Source organism: Papio anubis, unplaced genomic scaffold, assembly GCF_008728515.1.
Source record: "Papio anubis isolate 15944 unplaced genomic scaffold, Panubis1.0 scaffold152, whole genome shotgun sequence".
In the NCBI taxonomy this organism is placed as follows: Eukaryota; Metazoa; Chordata; class Mammalia; order Primates; family Cercopithecidae; genus Papio; species Papio anubis.
The window spans coordinates 7,515-32,698 of NW_022161492.1; the positions used below are offsets into that span (position 1 = coordinate 7,515).

A 25,184-nucleotide genomic window follows, 5' to 3' on the forward strand; every position below is an offset into this window, starting at 1 on the left:
GTGGTGGCGCATGCCTGTAATCCCAACTACTAGGGAGGCTGAAGCAAGAGAATCACTTGAACCCAGGAGGCGGAGGTTGTGGTGAGCCAAGATTGTGCCATTGCACTCCAGCATGGGAAACAAGAGAGAAACTGCATCTTTAAAAAAAAAAAGTGTGGTTGATGTGATATATCTGACACTATTAACTTACTCTCAAAAACTACTTCTTATGAAATCCTAAGTACAGCATTATTCTAGGAAGTAAAGGAGACAGGCATAAGCAAGGACAAATTAAGAGAGGTAAGAATCTCATCATAATTGAGTCTTGTTCTGACATCTTGAGGAAAGCTATCCACAGTGTAAAGTCATCAACTTGTTGTCGTGGTTTGCAGTTTAAGTGTCTCTAAGTCATGGCGTTGAACATTTGGTGAGCTCTGAATGGTCCACACCTCTGACAGGAGCATTTTCCCATGAAATTTACATTGAGTTGTCCACCTCCAATTTATATGGCTTCAAGAGTAGAGCTGCTCTTGTTCTTAATGATTTCATTGGAGAAAATTGAATTGGAAGAACTAAAAGAATTCAAGGTCCAGTCCATTCTACCAGTGGATTATAAATACTCAAAGATAATGAACAGTGATTCAATATCGTAACAGGTGTACTATAGTTTTTCTTTTCAACATAATTTTTCTCTATATAGGAGTCTATTTTACCAAAGATAATTCCAGTAGGATGAATTTATTTGCAAATAGGTTGAGTCTCACCAAACTTGCCTAGATTATTTACCTAAGTGCAGCAAGAGTAGTAATGGACCATAGAGGCTCTTTTTAAAGTTTGCTTGGTAGAAGTTTTATTAGAATCTCAGATCAAACTTTTAAAAACCTCTTGAGGCTAGGAAGCCAAACCAAGGCCAACTTTAGACTTTGCCTGCATTCCCTATGGGTTTATTCTATGTGTATTCTCAAATAGAACTTCCCAGTCAAAGCCTTGGTAATATAATCAATGTTTTCATATGTGTCCTGTTATAAAGAGGGTAGATTCTTACTGAACTTGTGCAAATAGCTTTATTACCATAAGCATATGAATATTCATGCATAGGTTCCCAATTCTGGGGCACTCAGGGAGCAAAAGAAAATGTTTCAATTTTTGTTTACAAAAGTATACTTTACCAAATTGCTGTAAATTATAAATAGCTTCAAAGAGAAATTTCATAAATCTGGAGAGTAAAACATTCAAAGAATCAGTACATTTTCAAATAAAAAATTATGAAAACATTATCCTTTTGATGATTCAGTCCAATAAAATTGAGGTTTTTTTTCTTCTTTGTCTTGAATTTCATGAAGGTATCAGCCTGTTCATTAAAATTTTGAAAGTTCTCAGAGAGTCCAGTGGTATGATCTTGAAGTTATCAGAAACTTGTATTCAAGAGTTGTCATCAGAGTCTTTTCCATATATCTTCTGGAAGAAAAAACAATTTTGGACTGTAGCTGATTGTAAATACTTCAAAGAAGAATCAAAGCAGCTCTCCTGGAATGACAAAGATTTAAAATGACTATGGTGAAAAATCTAATGAGATTTTTATTAGGTTTATTATGGTAAAGACACAGCTCACATAGAAATCTAGTAATCTAGTTACTTCTGTGCATATGACACTATGACTGATAACATACTCGATTTCCAGAAATTTCATATAGTTTTTTTTAGAATACTCATTTTTAAATTTATTTTTATTTTTATTATTATATTTTATTTTTGCTTTTGAGACAGAGTCTTGCTCTGTCGCCTAGCCTGGAGTGCAGTGGCACGATCTCAGCTCACTGCACGCTCCGACTCCCGGGTTCATGCCATTATCCTGCCTCAGCCTGAAGCGTAGCTGGGACTATAGGCGCCTGCCACCACGCCCGGCTAATTTTGTTTTTATATTTGTAGTAGAGATAGGGTTTCACTTTGTTAGCCGAGATAGTCTTGATCTCCTGACTTCATGATCTACCCGCCTTGGCCTCCCAAAGTGCTGGGATTACAGGTGTGAGCCACCTCGCCCAGCGTAGAATACTCATAGTATTAACATTCCCATAAATATTATTTAGAGAAGTTTAGCATCACTTATCACTCATTTGAAAATGCTTTATATATATTTTAACATATCAGATAAGGTGGCTTTTCCATTTAGCTTCTGTTTCCCAACTGGATTACTGAGTTCTTGGTGTAGCCTATTAATACTTAGGGCCAAAAAAGTATAGTCGTATGTATGTTGGAAAAGGTCCTTAAGTAATTCCAGTACTTCTAGCTGAAAATCATTGATTTAGCTTTAAGTTCTACCTATTACAACAAGAGTTCTCCATCCTTGTTGCATGTTTGTAGTGTCAGGGAAGACTTAAAAATTACCAATGCCTGGGTCCCTCTCTAGACCTTCAAACTGGAACTCATGGGTGGGGGTTGAGTATCCACTTTTAAAATGTTTTCCAGTGATTCCAATGTGTGGTTTTATTTCCCATCATATTTCTCTGATTTCTTGTGGCCTTCACTTTTTTCTATTTTGGTATCATGATTATTTTCAGGTCTCATTTCCTGTCCTAGGCTTTATGTTCCCTGGGGTAGGGACCTTGCCTTCTTCATTTCTGTATCTTTTTGGAACACATGAATTGGTCATCAGGAAAAGGTCTCAACCATACATAGGTTGTGCTGTGAGTCTCGGGTTCACAGGTTAATCCTAATTTCTTTGTTCTCCACGAGGTCAGAGATTGCTTGTGATGAAGGGTGTGGTTAAGTCTGTAGTGCAGATGGTGGAGAGGAGTTCACCCTGTTTTTAGGCATAGCATTGGAACTAAGAGTTTTATATCTATATGGGTGAAAGGGTAGGGTGGTGTAGGAAGACAGTTCTAATTAGGATGGAGGAATTATACTAGGAAGTAGAGGTAAAGGAAGTGAGAAGGATTAGTAAAATTAGAAGAAATGTGAACTTACCAAATAGGCTAGAGTAGACTCCTGGAGATTCTTGATTAAGTGAATTAACTAGATTTTAGAAAGGTAATGAGGCAGTCATTTGCAAGGAACGTTTCAAAGTCTGGAGACAAGAAGTCAAGCAACACTTTGAGAAGTGGTTGAGCTTTGTGGGAATGGAGAGAATTACACTATTGAGAGATGTGAAAAATAATGAAGAGGGTTTCACAATGTGATACTGTGTTTCTCATTTGAATCTGAGAAACAAACGAGCAGAGGCTGGAGATAACTATGTCTAAAAGACAGTGGGGTACAGGGAGCAGGCAGTCGGCCCTGCACAAAAAAGGACAAGAGAAAGGCCATCATACCTACCAGTCTTCCTGAAATACAGAAATGACGTCATGGCTGCTATATCGGATTAAGCCCAGGATAGATGTCCTATTCCTGAAGGAGCTGTCATGGAAAGAAAAGAGAAGATGGAATGGAGGTGATGTTATTTTACAGGGGGGAGCCTCAGGAACAAGGATGTAACATTAGGTACTCTATAATTGTTTCTTAAAGGAATACATCATTTCTGTTGGAAAGTTGATGGGAGATGATTATATTCTTGCAGTTTTTTTCCCCTGCTCACCATGTTTCTAGGTTGGTGATCAGTCCTCTGTCATTTCTCTACTGCACTCAGATAGTTCAGAAAACTTTCAGATGTGAGAAAGGCTGATTGCTACTTTCTATGTCGTTAGAACTTTCTGCCTTTCCACCTTTTCATGGTTGCATCTTTTTCTCAGTGTCTCTGTTGTGGCAGCCATGAATGAGACCCTGCCAGGTCTCATTCATTGGAACTAAGAGTTTTATATCTATATGGATGAAAGGGACCTGATTGACAGAAGGCCCAAGTCAGTGCATTTCAAATTCACCACCTCCTTTGTACAGAAATCTTCCTTCCCACAGGCTTCCAGCAAGAGTGTGAAAGCAAGCCTAGTTCTCTGAGGCTCTCTTTAACTCTAATGAGTGGCTGGTTGGAGGACTCCCTATCAGCCTTGCAAAAAGCCTCTTAGAACTGCATTGTAACCTAAAATTTCTTTCTGTTTCTTTTTCAGAGGAGTCAGCTTTGCATAGCTGTCTGTGGGTTCTCCCATACTACCTTCCTGCCTGCCCCACATTCCCTCACAAGTGCCTTCCCTGATAAATTATCTTGTATGTCTAATCCCATCCTGGATTCATGTCAGTTGGTAAAAACTAACATATCAGGCTTGATTCTTTGCACTTAGCTTTTTTCCTTTCTTTCCCACAAGCAGTCAGTCACCATGTCCTAGTGTTTTATGTGTTACCTCTTTTTCTATATATATATGGAAACAGTTAGGTACTGTTGAGGGGCATGTCCTGTGTGCCAGGCCGTGTGCTAAATACTTTACTTGTACCTCATTTAATTCACACAATAATCCTGTTAGGTAGACATTATTTCCATTTTGCCAATGAAAAGACAGAAGCTTAGAGTAGTGTGAAAACTTTCCTGGTGTCATATGGCTAGTAATAGGTGGATCTGACATTTGATTCTAGGACCATTTGACCTCAAGGCTAATGACGATGGAAGTAATATAGCAGCTGACATTGGTTTGTCTGTGTGTGTCATCTTGTTTCACTGACTGCCTTAAACCTTTAAAAGAATGGTATGAAGCAAGCTCTCTCATTGCAATTTTCAGGTGAGGAATCAGAGACTCAGAGAAGTTAAGAGTCTTGTGCAAGAAATTTATAACTGTAAACTCTTACATTAAAAAAGAAGAAAGATATCAGATCAACAACCTACATTAATACTTCAGGATATGAAAGAAAAACAAACTAAACCCAAGCACAGTGAATGAAGGAAACAATAAGGATTAGAGTGGACAAAAATAAAATGGAGAATGGAAAAAGAATAGAGGAAATTAATGAAACCAAAAGTTGATTCTTCAAAATGAAATCAACAAAACTGACGACCATTAACTAGACTGACTAAGAAAAAAAGAGAGAAGAAAATTACTAAAATCAGACATGAAAATGCAGTCTGACCATGGTGCGTCATGCTTTAATCCTAGCACTTTGGGAGGTCACAATGGGAGGATTTCTTGAGGCCTGGTGTTTGGACCAGCATAGGTAACCTGGGGAGACCCTGTCTCTACAAAAAACAAAACAAAACAAAACAAACAAAAAAAAAACCCAACGAGCTGGGCATGGTGGCATGCATCTATAGTCCTAGTATCTTGGGAGGCTTAAGAAGGAGGAGAATTGCTTGAGGCAGGAGGTTGAGGCTGCAGTGAGCCATAATCACACCACTGTATTTCAGCCTGAACTGGCCTACAGAGTGAGAGCCTCTGTTCCAAAAAACAAAACAAAACAAAAACAAAAAACAAAAAACAAAAAAACAAAAAGAAAATGAAGCAATTACTACCAATTCTAATAAAATAATGATTATGAAAGTACTATAAGTAATTGTATGCCAATAAATTGGATAACCTCGATGAAATAGACAAATTCCTAGAAAAACACAAAAATATGAATAGAACTATAATCAGTAATGAGATTGAATCAATAAAAGCATTTGATGAAATTCAGTATTTTTTCATAATAAAAACATTCTAACTAAGAATAGAAGGAAACCACCACAACATAAAGACAATATGTGAAAAACCCAATGCTAACATCATATGCAACGGAGAAAGACTGAAAGGTTTCCCTGTATGAGCAGGAACAAGACAAGGGTGCTGCTTTTGACACTTCTATTCAACGTAGTATTGAAAGGTCTAGTCAGAAAAATTAGGCAAGTATTTAAAAAAAGATATTCAATTTGGAAGAAAGGAGTTAAGTTATTTCTGTTTGCAGATAACTTGAACTTATATGTAGAAAATCCTAAAGATGGAACAAACCTATTAGAATTAACAAATGAATTCAGTAATGTTGCACAATACAAAATCAACATTCAAACATAAGTCATATTTCAATACACCAACTATGAACAATCTGAAGGGAAATTAAGACAAAAATTTAATTTCTATTAATATCAAAAAGAATAAAATATTTAGGAATAAGTTTAACCAAAGAGGTGAAATGATTATACCTGAAATCCACAAAATATTACTGAAAGAAATTAAAGATGACATCAGTAAATTGAAAGACATTTTATTTTCATGAATTAGAAGACTCAATATTTTCAGGAGGACAATGCTACCCAAAGTGAGCTGCAGATTCAATACAATACCTATCAGAATCTCAGTGTCATTTTTGCAGTAAAAGAAAAATCTGTCCTAAAATTTATATTCAATCTCATGACTCTAAATAGACAAACAACTTTGAAGAGGAAGAATGAAGCTGGAGGACTCACACTTCCGAATTTCAGCATTTACTACAAAGCCCCAGTAATGAATACAGTGTGGTACTGGCATAGAGGAGGACATAGAAATTAATGAAATAGAACAGAGAGCCCAGAAAGAAATACTTGCATATATGGCCGAATGATTTTCATCGAGTGTGCCAAGATCATTCAATGGGGGAAAGGACAGTGTTCTGACGAAATGATATTGGGCAAGCTGGATATCCAAGGGCAAGAATGAGTGGAACCTTTACCTAACACCATATACAAAAATTAACCCACAATAGATCAAAGATCTAAATGTAAGAGCAAAAACTATACAACTCTTAGAAGAAAACATAGGAGAAAATCTTCATGATATTGGATTTCACAATGATTTCTTGGTTGTAACAACAAAAGCATAGGCAACAAATAAAATGGATAAATTGGATTTCATAAAAATCAAAACCTTTTATATACCGAATAACATCAAGAGAGCAAAAAGGCAACCCATGAAATGAGAAAAATATTTGCAAATTATAAGTGTGATAAGAAATTAATTTCCAGAATACATGAAAACTACAAGTCAAAAACAGCAAACATTCAATAACCCAATTAAAAAATGAACAAAGGATTAAAATAGTTTTCTCCAAGGAGGATATACAAATATATAATAAGTCCATGCAAAGTTCCTCAGTGTCACGAATACTTAGAGATATGCAAATCAAAACCACTATGTGACACCACCTCACACATTTTAGGATGGCTTTGATAAACAACAATGACAGCAACACAAAGCAACAAGTGTTTTCAAATAGGTGGAAAAATTGGAGCTCTAGTGCATTGCTGGTGGGAATGGGAAATGTTATAGCCACTGTAAAAGATGGTGTGGCTGTTTCTCAAAAAATTAAACAATAAATTACCATTTGATCCAGCAATTCCACTTCTGGACATGCTCCGTATAGAATTGAAGGAAATTTGAACAAATATTTGCACATTGATGTTCAGAGAAGCATTATCCACAATAGTCAAAAAATGGAAACAACGGAAAAGTCCATTGAAAGATAAGTGGGTAAGCAAATGAGGTATGTCTATACATCGAAATATTATTCAACCATAAAAAGGAATAAAATTCCAATACATCGTGCAAAAAGGATGAACCTTCAAGATATTATGCTAACTGAAATAAGTCAGACACAAAAGGACAATAAATATATAATTCCATTTATAAAAGATAGAATAGCCAGTTACATAGAGACAGAAAGTAGAATGCTGGGTTCTAAGGGTTATGGGGAGAAGGAGTGAGAGTTATGTTTATTGGGTACAGAGGTTTAATATGGTAAAAGGAAGAAGTTCTGGAAATGGATAGTGTGATGGTTACACAACACTAAATTGCACGCTTAGAAATAGTTAATGATAAGTCTTATATTAGATACATATGAAGTGTTCAGTAGTCTTACCCTCTGTATAAATATACACTTTTTGGCATTGCCCCTTTCCTGCCATGCAGAGCCCCAGAGGTGAATCTCCCTATTTCTCCAAGTGTGCATCACTCACTGTCCTCTGTGCTGTGTCCCACGTGCTATGCCCACAACCTCATACAGCCGGTGATTTCAGAGCCAGGACACAGCTCAAGAGTCTGCCCCAAGGCTCCCTCTGTTCTTATTTCCCTGCAGCCTAGGCTTCACTTCAACTGGCAGCTTGATTTAGCCGAATTCAGGACAGGCCACCAGGGCTCTTTCTCCATCATGCTGGTTCCAACCCAGGTGGAGTCAGGCAGGGCGTCACCAGAGGAGCCCGGAGCAAAGCAGGGAGCAGTCTGAGTTGCTCCTCCCTCATGCAAGGGCCTTCCTCCTCTTATTTGGAGGAAAAATGTGAGCTTGTTTCAAAGCCTCAGGTGTTCCTTTTAGCTCAGGGAGTAGGTAAAAGAAAACAAAGATGTGGCAGAAAGGGATGTGTCGGTGACAGCGAGAAGCAACTTGATCTTGAGGACTCTCCTTCTTGTCCCTCTGTGAAGCCTCTTCCACCACGTAGGGCTCAGGGCTGACAAAGCCCCCTCCCTACCTTTCTCAGGCTGGACACAAGGTCAACCATGAGAAAACAGTAAAACAAGGAGAAGATAGTCTGTAGAAACAAATTGGGAGGGTTCAGGAGGAGAATTTAGGATTTGCTTCTGCCCATGGGACACAGGCTGGGAATAAAAATGTTTTCCTGACTCTTCTCTGAAAGCCAGATAGACTCCACCTAAAACCCTATTGCCAATGATGCAGGATCCACTTACCAGAGACTTCGATTTTCTTGAATGTGGAAACTTCCCTGCCAGTGGCTGAGTTACGAGCAGAGCAACCATAGAGCCCGCTATGCTCTGTAGTAATTTGGAGGATAGAGAGCTTATGTCCTGATTGCTGAAGCTTCCCATCAATCGTCCAAGAATACTCTGCCGGTGGGTTAGAGTCCGCGAAGCAGTACAGGGTGAGGTTTTCTCCTGAATGGTAATAGGTGCACGGAGGGAAAATGCGGGGGAAGTCTGGACCATCTGGAGTAAAGAGAATAAAGCCACTGGTGATGTCATCCGAGGGAAGGGGATGCTCCTGGTCTCTTAAAGGGATGCAGTGTCCCTCTGAGCCAAGACACACCCTCAAGTCCCAGCCAAACCCCCTCTCTGTTCACTGAGATGAGGCCTAAGGTTCTCAGGCTTAGACCCATCACAGGCTGTAGACCCCAAGTCTCCCATGACAGGAGCATCCCCTCCCCTTATATTCTTGGTTAAGGCTGTGCCTACCCAGGTTTTCCCAGGGCAGGGAGTCATGGCCAGCTCAGGTGTCCAGAAATAAAAGTGTCTGTACTTGGACCTGAGAGAGACTGAGATGCCTGGCCTCTGGTTGTTTGTATTTAAGCTCATGACCTGGCCACAGAGGAACCAAAGGTACTCACAGAGAACATCCAGGGTGACTGGGTCACTGAAGATGCTACCAAATCGGTCCCGTATTTCACATTCATAGGGTCCTGTGTCATTTCTTGTGACATTGGCTAGAATGAGGATCCTGTTTTCACCGGGTTGCTTTAGCCTGGAACTGACCGGGAGGCTCTGATCATTTACCCACCACACATAGGTATAGTTCTGAGTCTTAGGTTCACAGGTTAAGACTACAACATTCTTATTCTCCATGGGGTTGAAGTTGTTGCTGGTGATGTAGGGCTTGGGCAGCTCCGCTGTGTGGATAACAGAGAGAAGATTGTCTTGTGTGGCACCTTTGATTCCTCCACAGACATCCTTCAATCAGAGTTGGCATCTCCCACCTCTCAGCCCTCCTGAGTCCTTGAAAGTCAACAGCTGGCGCGTGTGTCACGAGACAGATGCATGATGACCTAAGGGCTCAAAGACTGTGAGGCCACCTGTTCTGTCTTAGGGAATCACAGACTTTCTCAAGTGTGAATTGAGCTGTAGTGTTGGGTCATGGACAGACATGTCAGTGGGAGTCACAGCCCCTGGTACCCCTCCCAGTCCCTCTCTAATCAACTGACTGGCTGACTCACCTTGGGTTCCTTACCTGGAATGTGTAACTGCTGGATCTCTTCCAAATTCCATTCTACTTTGCCCTGCTAGATGTGATTTCTCTGCAGCTTCCATTTCCAAGGACATTCTAGAGATGAGTAATAATGGGACTTCCCATTGTCCTGAAACCCTGAAGATACTAAGCAGCCTGGCCTGGGACTGGATGTTTCAGCAGAAATAAGACAGGGGAGACCAGAGTCAACCCTGGAGGTCAGTTCAGTCATCAGGCAGTGGAGGCACAAGGTGGGGCAGTTTTCTACAGGTGTTTCATGATGACTTACTTGAGCCAGTGACCTCCAAAGATAGAGCAGAGTGCAAGGAATGATCTAGAAAGAGTGAAGGGGACAGGCAAGAGCTGGTGGCTTTGGAGCAGAACCATGTTCCCTGTTCTGGGTTCCTTAAGTTTCCCCTCCTTCTGCAGAGGACAGGTGAGGACTATGTGGATCTTTCCAGAAATACATGTGGATATTTGAAAATGCAGAACTGACTGGTGGAAAGGGTGGCAATGAACTGCTGGAAATCTGGTCCTCATGGACCATGTGTGTTTGATGGATATGAGACAAATTTGGGGAGAAGTTTTGCAAATATTTTCTTCCATTGGACACTCTACTCTCTGATTCCATGAGTTTGACTACTCTAGGGACTTCATGGAAGTGGATTCCAGAGTGAATCTGAGAAGAGACTGCTGGCTTTCAGAAACTGGGAGTGGGGAGAATTAGAGGTTGTTCATGTGTGTGCAGTTTCAGTTATGCAATATGGGGAGGTTCTAGAGATCTGCTGTACAGTTTGATGCCTACAGTTCACACAGATTGAGTATTTCTTATGCATAAGACTTAGGACAAAAAGTGATATTTTTGATTCTGAAATATTTGTCATATACTTACTAGTTGAGCATCCCAAATCTGAAAGATTCAAAATCTAAAATGTTCCAGTGAGCATTTCTTTTCAGCATCAGATTAGTACGCAAAAATGGGAGGTGATAAGCCAAATATATTCTTGCCCTTTTTTTTTCTCACACCACATTTCTAGCTTGGTGATTAGTTTTTGGTCAATTCCATACTGGCCATGCTGCACTAGTATATTTTTGAAGGCTTTGGGATGTGAGAAAGGCTGATTGCTATTTTCTACGTCATCAAATCTTTCCACCTTTTCATGGTTGCATCTTTTTCTCAGTGTCTTTGTCATGGCAGTCATTAATAAGAGCCTGTCAGGTGAGATTTAGGACAGATTTTTGCAATTCTGCAAAAAATGTTACTGGGATTCTGGTAGGGGTTGCATTGAATCTGCAACTCACTTTGGGTAATATTGTCTTCCTAACAGTATTGATTCTTCCAATCCATGAAAATGAAATGTATTTCCATATATTGATGTCATCTTTCTTTCAGTAATGTTTTGGAGTTTTCAGGGTATAACCCTTTGACTTTTGGGTTAAACTTATTCCAAAATATTTTATTCCTTTTGATGTTAACGTAAATTGAAATTCTTTTCTTAATTTCCTTTCACATTGTTCATTGTTAGTATGTAGTCTAAAGAATGATCTAGAAAGAGCAAAGCAACAGGAAGAGCCGGTGGTTTTGGAGCAGAAACATATTCCCTGTCCTGGGTTTTTGATTTTCCCTCTCCCTTTGCAGAGGGAAGATGGCTCTTTTCTGACAGCCAGAATAGCCAGATAGACTTCACTGGAAAACATATTGCCAGTGCTCCAGGGATCCACTTACCAGGGACTATGATCCTCTTGATTATGAGATTTGTTCCACCAGTGACTGAGTTATGGATGAAACAGACATAGACCCCTGTATATGTTTTAGTGATTTGGGGGATAAAGAACACTTGTGCTGATTGCTGGAACTTCCCATCAATTAGCCAAGAATGCTCTGCCAGAGAGTCTGTGAGACAGGAGAGATTGGGGACTTCCCCTGTATGGTAATAGGTGTATGAATAAGAAAAGGTGGGGGCATCCAGGCCATCTGGAGCAAAGAGAATAAAGGCACAGCTGATGTTGTCAGAGGGAAGGGTAAATCCTGGTCTGTGGAAGGGACACAGTGACCCTATGAGCTAAGTCACAACACTGAAGTCCCAGCCAAATCCCTGCTGTGTTCACTGATCTGGAGCCTGAGACATTCCCCTGTTTCTCCCATCATAAGCTGTGGACCCTGAGTCTCCCATGACAGGAGCAGCCTCTTCTCTCCCATTGTTGATCAAGCCTAAGCCTACTCTTAGTAGTCATGGCCAGTTTTGATGTCCGGGGTAAAGGTCTCTATACTTGCACCTGAGAGGGACTGAGAGGCCTGGCCTCTGGCCGTGTGTATTTGGGATGGCAGCCTGACACACAGAGGAACAGAAAATACTCACGGAGGAGATTCAGGGTGACTGGGTCACTGCGGCTGGAACTCACTGGGTTCTTCATTTCACATTCATAGGGTCCTGCAGTATCGTTTGTGACACCAAATATAATGAGGGTCCTGTTGGTTTTGGACAGCTGCAACTTGTGACTGATAGGAAGGCTCTGACCGTTTATCCACCACAGGTAGCTTACGTCCCGAGTGTCAGGATCACAGGATAAGATGACAGTCTCCATGGCCTCCCTGGGGCTTAAGTTGCTGCTGGAGATGTAGGGCTTGGGAGTCTCCACTATGCAGATAACAGAGAGAAGATTGCCCTGTGTGGCACCTTTGATTCCTCCAAAGACATTTTTAAATCGGAGATGGCATTTCCCACCTCTCAGCACACCCCACTCCTTAAAAGCCCATGGCAGGTGTGTGTGTGTTACAAGCCAGATGCGTGGCAATCTGAGGGCTCAGAGATTGTGAGGCTACCTGCTTTATGTGTGAGAAGCACAGACTTTCTCAAGTGTGTATTGAGCAGCAGCATTGGGTCATGGCAAGACACAGGACCAGCAGTCACAGCCCCTGGTGACTCTGAGTCCCTCCCTCTCCAACTGCCTGCCTGGCCACCCTGTGGTCCTCACCTGGAGCATGTGGTGCTGGAATCGTCTTAGTTTCAGTCTTACTTTGCCCCCCAAGGTATGTTTTCTCTGCAGCTTCCCTTTCCAAGGACATCCTAGATATAGATGATGGAACTTCCCATTGTCCTTAAGCCCTTTGAGTACTGTGAAGCCTGGCCTGGGACTGCGTACTTCAGTAGAAATAACACCGGGGAGACCAGAGTCAAGCTTGGAGGTCAGTTCAGTCATCAGGTAGTGGAGCCACAAGGTGGGGCAGTTTTCCCAGCTGTCTCATAGTGACTGACTTTAGCCAGTGACCTCTAAAGATAGAGCAGAGTCCAAGGAATGACCTACAAAGAGTGAAGGGGACAGGCAAGAGCTGATAACTTTGGACCAAGACCATGTTCCCTGTTTTGGGTCCATGATGTTCCCTTCCCCCTGTAGAGGGCAGGTGAGGACCATGTGGATCTTTCTAGAAATACATGTGGATGTTTGCAAATGCAGAACTGACTGATGGAGAGGGCGAACATGAACTGATGATGGAAGTCTGGCCCTCATGGACCCTATGTGTTTGGTGACTATTAGACCAATATTTGGGAAGAAGTCTTGCAGGTACTTTCTTTCATTAGACATTCTACTCTCTGATTATATGAGTTTGACTATTCTATGTACCAAATAGCCGTGGATTCCAGAGTGAGTAAGAGAGTAGAACAGTAGTTTCCAGGAGCTGGGGTCGGGGGAATAGGGCATTGTTCTGTGGGTGTGCAGTTTCAGTTATGCAGGATGAGGAGGTTCTAGAGATCTCCTGTACAGCTTCATGCCTATAGTTCATGCAGATAAAGTGTTCCTTATGCAGAAAGCTTAAAACCAAGTGTTTTGGATTTCTAACTTTCTTTTTATTTTGGAATATTTGCAGTAGATGTAATGGTTTAGCATCCCAAATCTGAAAAATTTAAAATCCAAAATGCTCCAGTGAGCACTTCTTTTTAGCACCACATCAGTGGTCAGAAGTGTTGGATTTTGGAGCATTTCAGATTTTGGATTTCTGGATTTGGGATGCTCAATTTGTGATACTGTAATTTTCCCATAAAATGTCAGGAGTTTAGACCTCATGTTATGTTTTGACTCTAGTAACAAAACATTAAAAAGTTTGGAGGAAACATTAAAATGTTGTCATAAGTGGAAATTTTTACTGATGGTCCAAACATCTAAGATCAATTGCTGGTAGTAGTATTTCTCTTGATACCCAATTAAGGTTTAGGTGTGGGGTGAATTCCAGCAGGATCACATTATGCTCAAAGAAAGATGCCAAAGGTGATTTGAAATTAGCAAGTCCTTAAGTAGAGAGAGTCCCGTTAAAAGGACAGAACTGGCCAGTGTGTCTATTACATAAAGGGAGGAATGATGCCGAATTAAAAGAAGGGATGTGTGTTATGTTAGTAAATATAAAAAGAGCTCCCTGTTTCTAATTTCTGTGTAGTTTGGAAAAATGGGGAGGAGCCCAAAACAGGTATGTGAAATGCTTTCTTCATTTTCTCTTAACCTCAGGAAATACAACTAGAGGTTAAGTTTGTGTGAATTAGGAAGAGTCTAAGTGAGATGCCAACGGCTCATGTGTCGCCCACACGAAGAATCCCAACTTGTGAAAATGGCATCATCATGAGGAAACAATCGTATGTGGCACAGGCAGTAAAATCATCAGATAGCACACACCTGGCCAACTTCAACAGGTCCCCGAAACCACCAGTATTCCCATTATGTGTATGTTACAGCCTTGGTAGTTGTCCCGCAACTACAAAATTGAAAAATTGCTATTGTCAATAAAGAATGTTAAATATGAAGTTGAATTTGTTGTTCAACTTTTTTTCCCCACACTCTTTTTGAACTTTCCTGTTTCATTTTTGGAAGTTTCTATTGACACATCCTGAAACTAAAAGATTTTTTCCTCAGCTGTGTGCAATCCACCAGTAATCATCTAAAGCATTCTACATTTCTCTAACAGCCCTTTTTTTTCTTTTTTTTATCTGAGACGGAGTCTTGTTCTGTTGCCCAGGCTGGAGTGCAGTGGCACGATCATGGCTCAAGCAAGCTCTGCCTCCTGGGTTCACGCCATTCTCCTTCCTCAGTCTCCCGAGTAGCTGGGACTACAGGTGCCCGTCACCACGCCTGGCTAATTTGTTTGTATTTTTAGTAGAGACGGGGTTTCACCATGTTAGCCAGGATGGTTTCAATCTCCTGACCTCGTGATCCGCCCACCTCAGCCTTCCAAAGTGCAGGGATTACAGGCGTGAGCCACTGTGACTGGCCATCTCTGAGGGATTTTAATGAGTTGTTGACTTTTGAGTTTGTTCAGCTTTTTACTTACTGTTAGAACCGAGTGACAAATTTCAAGTTTGTTATATGCCTGACAGGAAACCAGAAGTCTCTAGGAAGTGGCTGGAGAATGTGAGCTCCACAGTAGGTTGAGGATGGAGTCACGAGTGAAATGGGTGAAATCAGTCCATGGGCTTTGGAGACTGCAGACCTCTCCAGCCTCTGACACCCTGGTGAGTCAGTGCAAAGATTACAACAGTGATAGCAAACTAGCATGGCTGACTCCATCTGGCATCTAGTCTCAGGCTGGCTGTCCTCACTCATTCCTGGACATAGGCCAGGCTAATCATGAGTGGAATGTAGTTTATGGTTTAACTTTGAAGCAAGAATGATAATAGTTCCTCCATAACACTAATACCCTTCTTTTGCCCAGGGATTGCCTTTGTAAAACTGGTGAAAGACCATGAGAGTAAGATTACAGGAGGAAACTGAATTCTGCTAAAATGTAGGCATAGTTTCTATAATCCCTTACTCCTCAAATGTCATTTGGCCAGAGTTTACAAAACTTGTAACTAATTGCTCCTATAGATAACATCACTATTGTAGAACCTGAGATTGGTCTTTTGAGATTTTTCTCATTCTTTGCATTCTGGCAACCGGCTGACCTCATTCATACCCATGACTAATGGTTCAGCCAGTCCCGTGGTCCCCACCTAGAGGTGAATTCAAGCACAAACAGATCATTTCCCTCCACCCCCATGATTCCATCCCCCAAACAATCAGCAGTACCCTTTTTTTAGTCCTGTGCCCCTGAAACTATCCTTGAAAATCTCTAACCCCTGATCCACTAGGGAGGCTGATTTGAGTAATAATAGAACAGTCAGCCTAGTTAGAGGGAGTGTTTGGGGAAGGCCTAGGAGTGGAGGAAGAAGCTGTGCAGGACAGGGCTTGCCAGTTAGAATGAAGTGGGAGGAAGATGAGGAACACAGAGAAGCAGAGAGAGGCAGAGACAGCCTGGCAGTGAACAATGGGGGCTACAGTGACTTCAGAGGCCCCAGGGACCAGGTGACCCCAGTTCCACAGTCCAGGACCAGGGAGCCCTGAAAACCCTCCCGTGCCCAAAGAGCTTCAGAGTTACATGAGATGGGGTGTCTTTAGGGGCAAGAGGTAGTGGGGGGATGAAACATGAGTGTCAGCCTCTGAAGGACAAGAAACAGGTGTGGCTAGACCTCCTAGGATGCTGCATCTGAGGTCCACTCTGTAAAGCAGCTATGGACCATTCATTTCTTCATTCCATTCCTTCATTTGTTATGCGAGAGCTCCTGAGTGTGTGTCTCTCACTGGGCCTGTGCTGGTGCGAGGTGTGAGTGGGGAAAGAAAAAAAGATTCTCTCCTTTATCCTGTCATGCCAGTGACATGGACACTTTGTGAAACAGGATTTCAGGTTCAGTGATAGGGGTTAAGATCTGAGGGGGAGGCCTGGACATTTTTTGCACTGACTCTGACAGTTGAGGCAGGTGATTTAATTCTGGAGTACAGACTAATCAGCTGACATTTGCTCTCACTCCTCTGAGGTTTGGATGCCTAAGAAGAGACGATTTGAGACAATAATTGACTATGGGGTCCTTGGAACCCAATAAGCCCTCACTTCTGGTGGAGGAGAGGATGGGCCTGTGGCTGCAGACAGACCTCATGTGACCCTGATCTGCCTTTTGTGTTTGTGTGACTGGTTTAGTGACTGTGCCTTCCTGTGCCTCAGTTTTCTCTCAGTCAAATAAGCTAAATGGCAAATGGACTGTGGCTTTTCATGCTATCTGTGAATACATTGTGAATTATTCAGTCACGGGACCTAATGCTTGGCACAGTGGAGGTGTTCACACAAACAGCATTTATTATTATTCACTTTCATGAGAGAGCACCTTTAGGTCAGATCCCTGTGGAAAAGCTGCTGCCAGGTACATTTTCTCTCTTCTGTTTCTGCTTCTGGGGACATTAGAGTTTCTATGGAGTGTCCTTAGCCTTGCAAGGCAGTTGGCTGATGGCCTACAAAGCTTGTCTTTCTGTCCTCTTCACTCTGAGTCTCAGGTGAAGAAAGCTCTGTCCTTGCCCAGATGAGGCTCTGAGAGCTGAGCCCTGGCAGTGAGCAGCTCCAGGAGACACAGTCCTCAGACAACTGGTAAATCCTTGGTCCCAGTAAGCCCTGCCACAACCCAGCCCTGGCACAGGCTCCTCAGCTTTTTCTGGAGTAAGGATTAAGGGACAGGGGTCTGGGGTTGAAGCTTCTAGAGCTGAGCTTCTTTGAGAGTATCTTTGCCCCTTAGGCAAAGCTCTGCTCAGTTCTCCAGGGTCTTTCTCAGGGTCAAGTTTATGAAGAGGGCATGAGGTGCTTGGCTGAGACTGATCTCCTCCTGCTGAGCACCCCCCATCAGACTGTCCTTCCTGTGCAGCAAGTGTCTGCAGGGTCTGGAGGCAGGAAAGGAATTCTGATCTGTTGTAGTTTGTCTCCTCTGTGTGTGTCCTGCACTAAATACCAAAACCCTAACATGGGACATAATGCAGAGAGGGACACAGGCACAGTCCAGGCCTGACTATCCTGTGTGTGCAAAGTAGAAGTGACCCCCACCCCCCAACACCCAGGGATCATGTGGAATCACTCACGATATAAGGTGTAATGTCCAGTTTCTCCTTCAGTCCTATCACCTTGCTTTGTGATTTCTATGGTGTAGGATCCTGTGTCCTTCTGGGTGACATTCTGGATCAGCAGGGATGCATTGGAATATACTGTTTCTCGTCCACTGTATGCAGGCCCAGCTATAACTGTTTCAGTGTCTTTTACATATGATGTAACGTAAAGGTGGAGGTCCGTTTTTTGCCCTTTGTACCAGATGTAGCCAGTAAGATTCTGGGGCAAATTGTGGACAAGTAGAAGAACATCCTTCCCCTCGGAAACTTTGGTTGGCTGGGCTTCAATTGTGACTTGAGCAGTGGTGGGTGGGTTCCAGAAGATTAAAAGTGATGCTAGGAGGTGGAGAGAGCATCAGTCAATATTGAGACCTATGTATGGGGGTGAAAACATTGGGCCCTGGGTCCTGAGAAGATCTCTTCAATCATCAGCCTTGAAGATACACACACACATACAAACACACACACACACCCCAGTAGGACAGTAGGACACACACACACACACCCCTTTTGTGTGTGTGTTTGTGTGTGTGTGTGTGTGTGTGTGTGTGTGTGTCCTACTGTCCTACTGGGTGAAGGTCAGCAGCATGACCCCCGTTCCTTCAACCCTTCTGACCTTGGGATTTTTCTGTTTGGAATCCTCTTCCCCAGGGATCTTCACAGCTCCCTGCACACCACCCTCAGGTCCTGCTCACATCAGGGCATCCTTAGACTTCTTTCCTGATACGTCCTTCAGAGACCCTGGGTCTTCCCTTTCTGACCTTTCCCTGCTCTGCTCCCTCTGGAGCTCTTGTCAACACCTGACCTCACATTCTAGATCTCTTTGCATGTCTGTCTTCCTTCCCATGACAGCGTGAGCTCCATGAGGACAGGGACTTTTATGATCTTGGTTGCACCCCAGTGCCTGGGACAGGCTGCAGACTTTTGTAGATGTGAGAGTTCCCAGGGCCCTCCATGCCTGGGTTGTTTCTTTTATTCTTTCCCCAATTGTTGAGGTTTTTTGCTGAGGACAGTGTTTCATGCCCCACTTATATTTTCATTTGAAGTGTCATCTGATAATAGTTATTATTGTCATTTTTCAAAATGTGGTGTCCAGTGATGATTAACCAGGAAAACAGAACGCTTGAGATTTTCCTACCTCTTACCAATTCTGGTTCAATGTGATTTTCCTGTTTTGACCCATGTCCCTCTCTGGTGTATTTTCCCCTATCCAGGCTCCAACAGAGCCTTCTTTTCTGTTTTTTGTTTTTTCTTTCTTCTTTTTTTTTTTTTTTTGAGGTGGAGTCTTATACTGTCACCCAGGCTGGCATGAAGTGTCAAGATCTTGGCTCAGTGCAACCTCTGCCTCCCAGGTTCATGCAAGTCTCTTGCCTAAGCCTTCCAAGTAGCTAGGATTACAGGAGTACACCACCACAGCTGGTTAATTTTTTGTATTTTTCATAGAGACAGGGCTTCACTGTGTTGACCAGACTGGTCTTGAACTCCTGATGTCATGATCTGCCCACCTCAGCCTCCCAAAGTGCTGGTTTCTTTTATTTCTTAGAACCCCATCCTCTCCAGGAAACCTCATCCAATCATTCTGCTTCCTCCTCCTGTCCTCTCCCAGGAAGTTCTCTCCTCACCTGTGAGTAGAAGCTCCTTCCAGGTGATGTGCAGTGTGCAGGCAGGCGCTGAGAGGGGCCCCATGGCCTGTGCTGCCTGCTTGTTCTCTCTGGACATGAGCCTGAGATCCAGAAACTTTCTGAGCACGGCTGTCAGCTGTGCTGTCCTTCCTCCTTCTGTGCTGAGCCTCTTCTCGGGTCAGGAGCACTTCTCAGGCTCATGGGCGGGGTCTGTGCCCAGGACACTTCTCTGTCCCTTCCCCTCTCAGTCCTGCCTCCTTGTCCCTCCTTCTCTTTTTCCTTTTGTCTGTGTCTCAGGTCCCTGGGAATTGTGGAGGCCTCTGTCTGTTTCAGCAGTGATTCTGTCACCAAACCTCAACACACACTATGTGCAGAAACACAAACACACACACAAAAGAGACACACACAGTCACACACATACCCTGTAGGTTGGGCAAGCACAGTCCTGGGCCTCAGCCTCCTGCTGTCCCCATGGGTCTGGGTCGGGTGCACATTCACGCCCTTTGCCTTCTTTCCTCCCCATCTGGCTCTCCCCTTCAGTGCAGGAGGCTGGAGCTGCACCAGGTCCCTGTCACAGGGACACCCCATTGTGCTGTGGGTGAGTTGTGTGTTGGCTGGTGACAGGAACCCTTCCTTTCTCTAATCGTGTCTAGCTTGGCTGCAGCTTCCAAGGATGGATATTCAGGACCTGGGTGTCCCAGAGGAAAGTGTCCTTCCTGGAGGTGTGCAGGGTGAATCTTTCATGTCTCTTGGGAGGAGAGGCCTGTGCTGGTTGCTCAGTGGGGGTGTGAGTTCCATGGTCAAAGGACAGTTCTTAGTCACTCTATTGCTCCCTGGGGACTGGTGGCTGAGCTGGGGCTCAGGGTTTCTCCTTTCTTCCTGACCATTTTTGGTGTCCTCTCGTCTCTGCCCATCTGAGTGTCCTGTAATTACTACACCTTCCCCATGGTGGTGCAGGAGGAAGTGGGGAGTTACCCAGGAACCCCGTGGAACATGGCTCGTTGAGACGCAGGAAGGGGAGCCTGGGACAGAGCAGGGGTTCAGAGCTGGAGAGATTAATCCCGACTTACTCCGTGGTCGTGATGGGCTCAGTCCTCCATGTGCTGACATACCTAGGAGTCTGTCCTGAGGGTTTTGACATAGCCAAGCTGCTCTCTGTAGAGAAGGAACAGGCAGTCGCCAGAGATCCTGTTTGGAGGGACGTTGCTCACCCCTGAGAGGGTGGCTGGGTGTGAGTTGTGTACTGGGAGCAAAGAGCAATAATACCTCCTTCTCCCAGCAGGGATACAGGAGAGGTCTGTCTTCCCAAGGGACAGCCGGGGGTAGGTGGCCACATCCTGGATGGCGCCTGTGCGTGACCATCACACGCGCTCTGCGCCCCACGAGGTGCAGCGGGCAGACAGGTCACAGGGTGCCTGATTGATTCCCAGGGAGACTGTGGGTCCTCAGGCAGCCGCTGTTCTGTAGCAGCGCTAGGGTTGGCCTGGGATGCCCCAGAGAACAGGACAGTTGGAGCACGGGCGGGCATTTAGGGAGCAGTGACAGAAAGAGTTGATGAGGATGGAGGGAGGTAATGAGGGGAAAGCGCCCAATGTGGCGTCACGTGCATCATCGCTGCCCTGGGAGATGTCTTTTTAGCTGATCCCAGGGAAGGAGCAGGTGTGTGGGGCAGGAGCTGCCGGCAGAGGGAGTGGTGTCAGGTTGGCGGCCGCCAGGTCAGGGAGGAGCTGACAGAGTCCGTGTTGGGAGCATGGAGGGCCCTGAGGACTTGGGCCGAGGTGACCCTGGTGAGGGTGGACCCTTCTCGGCTTTGGGTTCTGCTGAGGGAGGTCGGCATCCCCTGGGAAGTCTCCAGGCTGGGAGTGCCTCTGCCGCCCCCTGGTGGACTGGAAGGGAAGTGTGCGTGGCCGAAGTCCCAGGCCAGGCTGCGTGTTTTATTCCACAAGGATCTGCACATTTCACATGAGGTCACCCATATGTTATTTTACAGCTCCATCACGTTCCAGCCCCGTGAGTCCCAGTCTCTGTGACTCTACGTTCACTGTTCTCCCGTTTTCACAATCGGATGTCCCAAAGGCAGATTTTTGTCACCTTCTGTGAGTTTGTGTTTCTAGGCGGCACTGTGTATGCCCTGGGGGTAGTGATGTCTGGGGCTGAGCACTGCACATGGGCTTTGGAGCAGAAGAGGGAGCAGCAGGGCGGGAGGATCAATGGAAGGGGAGCAGGGACTTACAGTTTCATGTTGCGGTTGTATCACTGTAGCCTCACATGCCATCCATAGCCTGACATCGAGGCTGCCCTATGGGACCTGTGCTGGTTGAGCCCCTGCTGGAGCTCTTGTTTTGGGACCTCTGGTTCTGCTGGGCACAGGAGCTTCTGAAGGGGTGGCCTGCCCCTCCACACCTGTGGGCGTTTCTCGTTAGGTGGAATGAGAGACTTGAGAAAAGAAATGAGACACAGAGATGAAGTATAGAGAAAGAAAAAGTGGGCCCAGGGGACTGGCACTCAGCATACAGAGGACCCGCGGTGGCACTGGTCTCTGAGTTCCCTCAGTATTTATTGATTATTATCTTTACCATCTTAGAAAAAGGGATGTAGCAGGATAATAGGATTATTGTAGGGAGAAGGTCAGCAGTAAGACGTGTGAATAAAGATCTCAGTGACATAAGTTTAAGGAAAACTTCTGTGCCTTGATATGCATATGTAAACATCTCCATAAACCTTTTTAGTGCATAAAGAGCAGCATTGCGCTAGCAAGTCCCACCTTTCGCCCTAAGGCCGTTTTCTCCTTTCTCAGTAAACAGAACATACAATCGGGTTTTACACCGAGATGTTCCATTGCCCAGGGATGGGCAGGAGACAGATGCTTTTCTCTATCTCAAGCGCCAACAACCGCCAAGAGGCCTTCTTCCCTCTTAACACTAGTCTTCCTCAGCGCAGACCCTTCACGGGTGTCAGGCTGGGGGACGATCAGGTCTTTCTCTTCCCACGAAGCCATATTTCAGACTATCACATGGGGAGAAACCTTGGACAATACCTAGCTTTCCTAGGCAGAGGTTCCTGCAACCTTTGGCAGTGTACGTGTCCCTGGGTACTTGAGATTAAGAGAATGGTGATGACTTTTAACCAGCATACTGCCTTCAGGCACTTGTTTAACAAAGCACATCCTGCATAGCCCCAAATCCCTTAAACCTTGAGTCACCACAGCACATGTCTCTTGCAAGGACAAGGTTGGAGATAGGGTCACAGATTAACAGCGTCTCAAATACAGAACAAAATGGAGTCTCTTATGTCTACTTCTTTCTATATAGACACAGTAACAGTCTGATCTTTCTTTTCCCCACAGCTTCCAGTTAACTTGATTGAAAAACTGATACGATTCATTGAAAACACTGGGTCAGATGATGTATTCATGGGCTTCAGCTGCCATAACAAACACCTTAGCCTGGGTGAATTAAATAATAGAAATTGATTTTTCACAGTTCTGTGAATAATTTGCTATTTTAATCACTTTAAAATGTGCACTCAATTGGAATTAACTACATGCAGAGTGTTCAGTTACCATCACCACTATTTTTCCTAGAAAATTTTTATCATTTTAAACTGAAACTTTGTATCTTTTAAAAAATAATAACTCCCTGTATTTTCCACCCTAGACCTTGATCACCTCTACTCTGTCTCTATGAATTTGCCTATTCTTGATGTTTCATATAAATGGAATTATACATATATGTTATTTTGTTTCTGACATATTTCACTTAGCATAAGATTTCCAAAGTCCATGCATGTTCCAGCGGATATCAGAGCTTCATTCCTCTTTATGGCAGATTAACATTCAGTTGTATGTGTGACCACATTTGTTTATTCATGTGTTGATGAACACTTGGATTGTTTTCATGTTTTATCTTTTGTGAGTAATGCTGCAATCAGCATTCCTATGTAAGTACCTGTTTGAGTCTTTGGGTACATATCCAGGAATGGATGCTGTTTCACATGAGAATTCTATGATTAGCTTCTTGAGGAACAGCACAACTGTTTCTCCTGGTGGCTGTACCTTCTTATAACCTCACCAGCAATGTATGAGGATTCCAAATTCTACATAATGCTTTCACTTGTTATTTAACATTTTAAAATAATGGTAGCCATATTTGTAGGTGTAGTGTGGTATCTCATTGTGACATTGAATTTGTATTTTCCTAATAACTAGTGATGTTGAGTTTCTTTTCATGTCCCTCTTGATGATTTGCATATCTTCTTTGTAGAAATGTCTATTTGAGTCCTTTGCCCATTTATATAAATTGGGGGGTTTGTCTTTGTGTTATTGAGTTGTAGCCATTCTTTATATATTCTGGGCATGAAACCGTTGTCTGAGTGATTTGCAACTATTATGTCCCATTCTGGGTTTGCTCTTTTTATTTTCTTGATAATACTTTTGATGCATAAAAGGCTTACATCTTTAGCCCAATTTATCTATTTTTCCTTTTTGTTTCTCATGCATTTGAGTCATACCTGAGAATCCATGGCACATTTGAGGTCATTAAGTTTTACCCCTATATCTTTTTCTAAGATTTTTTATGGTTATAGAACTTATAATTAACTCACTCATCCATTTTTAGATAATTGCTTGATATGGTTGGAAGTATAGTTCTGTAAGTTTATTGTTTTGCATATGGTTATCTAGTTCTTTCTGCACCGATATTTGAGAGGAGGATTGTTCCTCCATTAAATTATCTTAACACCCTTATGTAAGAGCAATGAACTATAAGGGTGAGGGTTTATTTCTGGACTCTCAATTCTATCCCTTTGGTTTCTATTTGTATTCTTATGCCAGCAGCTTCTGTTTTTAATAGTTGTAATGTTTTGTGAGATTTCAAAAAAGAAAGTTCAATTTCTGCAATTTATTTTGGCAAAATTGCTTTGACTCTTTCAAGGGTACTTTTTTGAAAAGCAAGGAGGCCAATGTTTTGCAATTGGGAAAGCGTTTTCTGTCTTCTTTCGGAGGAAAATTTTGTAGTCTAGAGATCTTTTCAGGAACTTTATCAAAGTAGGTAAATTATCACCACTTCCATTGCTGAGGTTCTGTGTTAAAATGTGTGTTGTCTCCCGTTAGGAATTATGAGACCCTGGAAGCACTTGCCCATGTGGTGAGGGACAGTGAGCTTCTTAATGAGGGGCACAGAAGACATTGCTTTGGGACAAAATGTTGTCAAGGGAGTTGTGTGCATCTCTACTTTATTTTTTTGTACAGGTTACATCTCTGCTGGACATACTAGATATTGAAATCTTTGTTCCTTCTCTTGGTTCTGGGTTGGCTGACCTGTCAGCTGGAGCTGGAGGACATGCCTGACAGGAGAGTGACCCCCATGGGAAAGAGCAGGGCTCAGCAGAGTGAAAGCAGCCAGGACACAGAGAAGCCAATGAGGTCTGACTCTTAGAAGCCAAAGACCAGCAGGTGAGTGTCCTCAGGGGCAAATGGACTACACTGTTACCCATTGCAGTGGACTGGAAAAAGGTAAGAGGCTTTGGATATTCCATTTTCTCTCTCAGCTCTTCAGCAGGAGATCTGGGCCCTGAACTGATACTGTCCTGCATCAGAGTCAGGGTAGACAGGAATGGCTGCATATCAGGCCTAAGTCCATGTCATCCTCTCAGACATTGCCACTGAAGATGGAGAATTTTGTTCAGAGGCCCAGCCTGGGCACATGGGAGGAACCACCTTATTAAAATTAATTTAAGAAAACAGTATGCTTGCTTTATTCTTCTCGAATAATTATTAATGTCATGTTTTACAATGTATCTCTTAAAGGAATGGTGAGAATCATCTAC

The 25,184-nt window shown here is 43.3% G+C and overlaps 1 protein-coding gene across 6 annotated transcripts; it reads right to left on the bottom strand.

Annotated features, from left to right (window-relative positions):
- Positions 1-803: 803 nt before the first annotated feature.
- On the bottom strand, positions 804-19,564 carry LOC101022583 (putative pregnancy-specific beta-1-glycoprotein 7). 6 transcript variants are annotated; one of them, XR_643249.4, is made up of 7 exons: positions 19,359-19,560; positions 17,713-18,072; positions 12,150-12,428; positions 9,176-9,454; positions 8,523-8,777; positions 3,288-3,372; positions 804-1,437 (listed from the first exon to the last, which is right to left on the bottom strand). XR_643249.4 is itself a non-coding variant. In XM_017954952.3 (7 exons), the coding sequence occupies exons 1-6, from the start codon at positions 19,453-19,455 to the stop codon at positions 3,338-3,340; spliced, it is 1,305 nt and encodes a 434-aa protein (XP_017810441.1). In that variant the 5' UTR covers positions 19,456-19,560; the 3' UTR covers positions 804-1,437; positions 3,292-3,337. The 6 variants fall into 6 exon arrangements, 4 of the variants coding, with proteins under 4 accessions (XP_017810441.1, XP_009198017.1, XP_009198019.1 ...); XR_643248.4 differs by having other exon boundaries at positions 804-1,506; XM_017954952.3 differs by having other exon boundaries at positions 3,292-3,372.
- Between the last annotated feature and the right edge of the window lie 5,620 nt (positions 19,565-25,184).

Excerpts from the sequence above, each read along its gene's own strand:
- LOC101022583 (XM_021933771.2), bottom strand. The coding sequence starts at position 19,455 with ATGTCCAGAGAGAACAAGCAGGCAGCACAGGCCATGGGGCCCCTCTCA. Across the intron at positions 12,429-17,712 it reads TGGACATTACACCTTATATC|TGGAGACTCCCAAGCCCTAC; the intron begins GTGAGTGATTCC and ends TTATCTGCATAG. Across the intron at positions 5,072-8,522 it reads CAAGAAAATCGAAGTCTCTG|AGACAGGGTCTCCCCAGGTT; the intron begins GTAAGTGGATCC and ends TGTTTTTTGTAG.